The sequence below is a fragment of the Elgaria multicarinata genome, chromosome 4 (genome assembly GCF_023053635.1).
Source record: "Elgaria multicarinata webbii isolate HBS135686 ecotype San Diego chromosome 4, rElgMul1.1.pri, whole genome shotgun sequence".
NCBI classification, from domain to species: Eukaryota; Metazoa; Chordata; class Lepidosauria; order Squamata; family Anguidae; genus Elgaria; species Elgaria multicarinata.
The window spans coordinates 32,789,688-32,795,687 of record NC_086174.1 but is presented as its reverse complement, the minus strand read 5'-3'; the positions used below and the strand labels follow the sequence as shown (position 1 = coordinate 32,795,687).

Below are 6,000 nucleotides of genomic sequence, written 5' to 3'. Positions count from 1 at the left end.
TTTCCTGATGTCCAGCTGGAATCTAGCTTCCTGTAACTTGAGCCCATTATTCCATGTCCTGCAGTCTCTTTGGCCTCTTAAGAAGGATAGGTCAACCCTGCAATTTCTTTGTACGTTCATCATGACTAATCTAAGTCCTATTGATTTCAATGTGTCCAATTCTAATTCTAAGTACATCTCGACCTAACCCACTGTATGCAAGAGCAAAGTTCTTAAACACCTTTGGGGTGAAAGTACCTCTGAAGGAGGGGGAGGGGGCATTACCAAGATGAATTTTTAAAAAACAATACATTTTTGGAAACCAAAATCCATATCACAGTAATGAAGAGGCAAACAAGCAAGCGGGCTCAAGCAATGTTGTGCCAGTTTAATTAATTGCGTTGCATGGCTAAGATACATAATACATTAAAATCTGTAGAGAAAAGAATTGGTCATCTCTGCACATGATCAATCAAAGGCATTAAATGTATGAAACCGTGGCATTTCCTTAGGGGGAAAAAGCATTCAAAAAATTAATTCATCAAGGCTCAAGATATTTCACATAAACCTCAGAAAATGCAAGAGGCAAGGCCCAAGTGCACCACATGTTTGTCATTCCAATTATTTTACAGAAAAGCTTTCATTCCACGACAATTTTCAAAGCACTCCTGAAGTTTCCATAGCAAGGCTTTTAAAGAAAGGTTGAAGGATTGCATAGATTCAAAGACTCAGTGGGCCTCTAATTCCTTTTTTATCTCTGTAACGTATGGATGATCTTTCCCATGCGCTATCTCCATGATAGCGATTGCCTGCAAAAGGGGGAAAAAATACAATTGATTCAGACAGCCGTGGTTTATGAAATGTTCTCGTCAGGGATTCCAAAGAGTCAGAAACCTCTGACTGGTTTTTGTCCCCTTAAATATGCCCAATTGAAAACAGCCCATTTGATTGTAAGTATCAAACCGTATTATATACACAGCTCCTTTGATCCTAAGTGGTCTCCAAGCTCCTTTGAAAGGCACAGACAAGCAAAAAGTTAAGCGCTATTGTATCTGCCTTTCTGTTCCAAACTTAACAGTAGATGACTCTCACACAGGGCTGCTCTAACCTCCCTTGGGGCCTGTTTGCATTCAAAAGCTTTATGACAAGATGGAGCCTGGCTTGTCAGCGGCAATGGGTGATGCTTCATCCATACCTTGAAGGACCCACAACCCCCTACCTGCAATTTACACTAGCACAGCCTCTGCATCGCCCTCTTCTGGCATTCCTGCAACCTATTTGTGCTAGAGGTTATGACACAATGGCCAAGGCATTCAGACAACGCAGACGGAAGTTAAAATTTAATTGCTGCCTATGCTTCCAACGGCTCACAAACCAAGTTGCATGGAGGCCACTGGTACTTCAGAGTTGCCATGACTTCCTTGGGATTTGTATTTCAAGCCTGAATTATGCTACTAAGGACTTTGCCTACAAAACCTTTTGTGACTAAGAGTGCAATCCTATGCATGTTTATACAGAAAGTCCTACAACTCCCAGCCATGCTAGGAATTGTTTTCAGGGATTGCACCTCCAGTTAAACATGTTAGATGCAGATTGAAAAGTGATGAATGATCCTCACTGAATCCTCATGTGGATCCTTTCAACAAATGAAGCCACAAGTAAGCGGGCAGGATAAGAGGAAGCAACTGCTGTCATTATAACAAAATGTGCATGGCGGATACTTCTCTAAAGAAGCTTCTTTATACGTTGGACTTGCATGAGCCTTGTAGGCCAGGGACCATCTTACTGTCATGGAAGAAGCACTACTACTCTAGGGTTAAGGCAGACTTCAGTGGAGGTTGGTGGCTCCTATGACAATGGGGCAGTGAATCCACTCCAGGTTTTGGTCAGAATGCTAAAGGATCTAGCCTATTTTGGACCTAGGGCTCAGCACATTGGATAGCTCATTTAGAGTTATGACTGAAATCTGGAGCGGATTCATTGCCCCACTGACATTGGAGCCACCAGCTTCCACTGGCAGCCTTCCCCCCTACCTGGCACCCTCCACGGTTATGGACACCAACTCCCATCATCTTCACCCAGAGTAGTCAGGAATGCTAGGAGTTGTAATCCAAACATCTGGAAGGTACCAAGTTTGGGAAGTCTGGCATAAAGTGAAGAAGAATCAGCATAGCTTCTCCAAACAGAAGTCATACCTCACCAACTATTCAAATACAAATACAAATTTTATTCAGGGCTACCCTGAATGGGTTTTAGCCGAACACATATTATCACACATTATTACATGAAAAATTAAAATTAGCCAAACTCTGTACAGCTATTCAGAATTCTTTGAGGATGTCAGCAAACAGTAACCCAATCTTTGTAAACCACCCAGAAAGCTTCGGCTATGGGGCGGTATATTAATGCAATAAATAAATAATAAATATAATCCCATTGCTATAAGAAGCAGCAAAAGCAACTAATGCCATGTGTCCTGAGCAACTCCTCCTCCTCCTCCAGGCTTCCCTGCATGCAGTGCAAACATCTGCAGGGAAAGGGCCTCTTCGTGCACATGACAGCATGTGCTGAGGCTTCCGCTCAACCTGGGACCTAGGCAATAAAGGTCTGCACTGTACATGCAGATGTTTGCGCTGTACGTACAGATGCCAGAGGGAGGGGCTAATCAATGCACCCAATCTTGTGGGGAGAGCCGCTCACTACAACCCCACCAGCATGTTGCATTTAGCATTTTTTTATAATGGCTGGCTAGGTTTATCTAGAAAGGGGTGATCTGGTAGATGCTGTATAATTCAGCATTTTCAAAAACCCTCTTTGCTTGGCAATCACAGGAGACAAGGCACGCCCTGTTCTTGATCAGCTACTGGCACCAAAAAACAAAGCAAAGGGTAAGACAACATGGGCACTTTTCACAACTGTCCCCCATCCACCCCAAGGAACTAAATGGACACGCGTGCGATCTAATGGATTCATCTGATGTGCTGCAAGCAACGAAGTAGCCTAGACTGGAGGGAACACCAAATCATTCAGGAGGGTGAAATCCAAAGCAGACTGCAAAACGGACTCACGGGATCAGCCAGTGAGCAACTGGATGCAATTCTAAGAATCACCATAAACTGGAGATGGTGCAGCCCTGATCCCACACACATCCCGAGCTTGTTTAAGCCACCCCGCCCTCTTAAACTAAAACCAAATGAAAAATCAAGGCAGCGGTGCACAATTTGTTGCAGCGCCTTTGTATCTTGGTTTCATTCCAGCTATGCCTAGAAGATACTGGCCAGGCTCAGCCACACCATTTCTAGGGTGGAAGAGAAAACCTGGTGTCCTACTGCATCTTTGTTTCGGTTTCTAGATAAGCATGCCTGGTCACAGTCTGGATGTCCTTCCGTTAATGCGCAGATTCACTGCCACCGGGAGAGTATCTAGCGCAGCTGTTTCTTACAAGATGCCTCATGTTGAAGATGAGAAGGAGGCAAAACCCAAATCCCTCAAAGTCTACCAATGCACTGCCCGGACACACCCACCCCAACAGGCAGGGTTTTCCAGCCACAAGAAAAAAAAATATTTTGACTACCATATGCACTAACATTCAAGCGAGCTACTGAAATGCAATCTGCTTTGTGCCATATGCCCAGCTTCCACCAGAGCCAAGAACATTCAGTTTCTGAACAGCTCTTGATTGTACACAAAACCACAGAAACCGAGAGTGACTTTCCAGTGAGGGATCCTGGTGGGAAAACCGTATGTACGAATTAAACTCAACTGCTGCTTGCTGCCTCCTTTATGGAGCACCAAAGAAAGGCATAACCAGGTGGAATACATTTATATTGCTGTTTCAGTGAGATGCCGAGGCTGCCTGAAATATGTTAGAACATAGTGATGCAAATGGAATTTGGGATACATATATTGTATGAAATTATTATATTATACAATCTATTTTCCCAAGCAAAGCATTTCTATGTAGGGCATAAGGAACGCGATTCAAACTAGCAGAGTTATTCTACAAGTTTTATATGTTTTAATCAGTTTTATGTATTTTATAATATTTTTGTATTTTATGTTGTTCCCCGCCTCGATCCAGAGGTAGAGGTGGGTAATAAATACATAAATAAATATATGATGATGATGATGATGATGAAAAAGTATACCTTCTTGAGAGCCTTCACACCTGCAGATCTGTTTTCCAGGCCCATGTAAAGTCTTCCCAGTTTCAGCCACATGGAAGCCACATTGAGGGAATATAATGGATAATGTTTACTGTAAAAAACCAAAGAAACAAAAACATGAAACACGCCCAGACATTCACATTTGCTTTGACCAGAGCTTGACATCTCACTTCTACATGGTTTGTCAACAACGGCTCAGCTCACAAACGTAAGCCTTGGCTTGACATGCCCCTGTCTTCTAAGGGCCTCGTTTCTCCATTCCGTTTGTTATCACTGAAAGGGCCTTTGGGCGAGTGATGCCCGTTCAATACACCAAAGCCCCTTGCAGTGCATTTCCCACCATTTGGACTGATGGTCAAGTGAGGTGGCTGTCATCCAACAGCAACCCTAGAACTGACGCGTCAGCGCACTAGACTACTGAGGTTGTGCAGCCAGCCTAAACCAGCTTAGAAGATCAGGCTCAGAGCCCATAAAAACTAGGCATGTCACCGGGGTGATAAATCTGATTCAGGCCCCAGGGAAAGACTGTGCCGATGTAGTTTCTGTATCCCCGCTCCCCGCCTGCTGATCTGTGACTTCATACTGGCATCGGATTCAAGGTGAGAGGTTGGTTTGCGCTCCCCAGCTGGACTGGAAAATTATGCCCTAAGATGATAATTTGTTGAGGGAGCTTTCCAACCGTCTCATGCGCAGGAGGGGCGGACAGGACGCAACAACACAATCCCCAGGCTGGATGCTGACAGCCATACGGATTCTCTGCAAATGGCTCTTCCCAGCGAACGGTGCCGGGCAATCTTGCGAAGTGGCTGCAAAGCATAACTTTTGAGAGCAGCCTCACTTATTAGCCTTAAAAACCCAATGTGGCTCAAAGCTCAAACAAAGCAGTAAAGCTGCAAGTGGAGATGCAAATTCTCCCTCAAGGACAACACTGGTCCTTCCAGTACAGAACTGCCAACACTGAGTAGCAGTGGCGTTCCGGAATCTCAGGCAGAGAAAATCCCTTCCCATCCTTGCTACTGTGTTAACTGGAAAAGCCACGTTCAGTGACATTTATCCATGTCCTAAATTCCTGTGTTTCAGTCTAGCGATAGGGACGTCAAGGACCAAGATGTTGACAGGGTGGAGTAGTGTAGTCTTCCCCAGCCTGGCGCCCTCCAGATGTGATGGATTCAGTGGAGGCTGGGGGGCTATGACATCAGTAGAGCAGTAGATCCGCTCCAGGATTCAATTGGAACCAGCCAGAACTCTGAAACGGCTATCCAAGCTGCGAAGCACCTTCGAAAGCTCCTTCAGAATTCTGGCTGGTTCTGACTGAAACCCGGAGGGGATTCAGTGATCCACTGACACCGGAGCTACTAGACTCCACTGGTTGGATTACAAATCCCAGCATGCCCCCGTAGTCGCAACATGTATACTTGGAGGCATGTATTTTTTTCAGAGGTCTCTGCAGGATACAATTAAAATATTTAACCACTGAAGAAGTCCTAGAAATAAATGGTACAGGGCTTTCTTGTATTGGGCTGCACTGAGGAACAAACTTTATTTTTTATATTTTGAGACGTTCTGTGATTTTGGATGTTCTCTACTTTTGTTCTCCAAATCTCTTCATTCAATTTTGGATATTCTTCAGTGTTGCACCCTACCAATTCATCAACATTAAAATGTTGAGTAAAAAAGGTGTTCTTGATTCATCAGGAAACACATTTTTAAAAAATTAATTACATTTAATTTTTTAAAAAAATGCAGGTGCAAGGGACCAGCTAAGATGAGATTTCCCCTTTTCTGTCATAGAGGAAAAAATGCCTTGAAGATTTTGCCTTCTGAAACATATCCAGACATAACATTCTTAAAAAAA

The 6,000-nt window shown here is 43.9% G+C and overlaps 1 protein-coding gene across 1 annotated transcript in view; it reads right to left on the bottom strand.

Moving 5' to 3' along the window:
• Positions 1-344: 344 nt before the first annotated feature.
• The window catches only part of SMYD2 (SET and MYND domain containing 2), a 46,032-nt gene continuing 40,376 nt past the window's right edge, over positions 345-6,000 (bottom strand). The window contains exons 11-12 of the mRNA XM_063124043.1: positions 4,128-4,236; positions 345-788 (exon numbers count right to left, since the gene is read on the bottom strand). Coding sequence (XP_062980113.1) covers positions 708-788; positions 4,128-4,236 — 190 coding nt within the window. The 3' untranslated portion in view covers positions 345-707. The remainder of the gene's footprint in view (positions 789-4,127; positions 4,237-6,000) is intronic.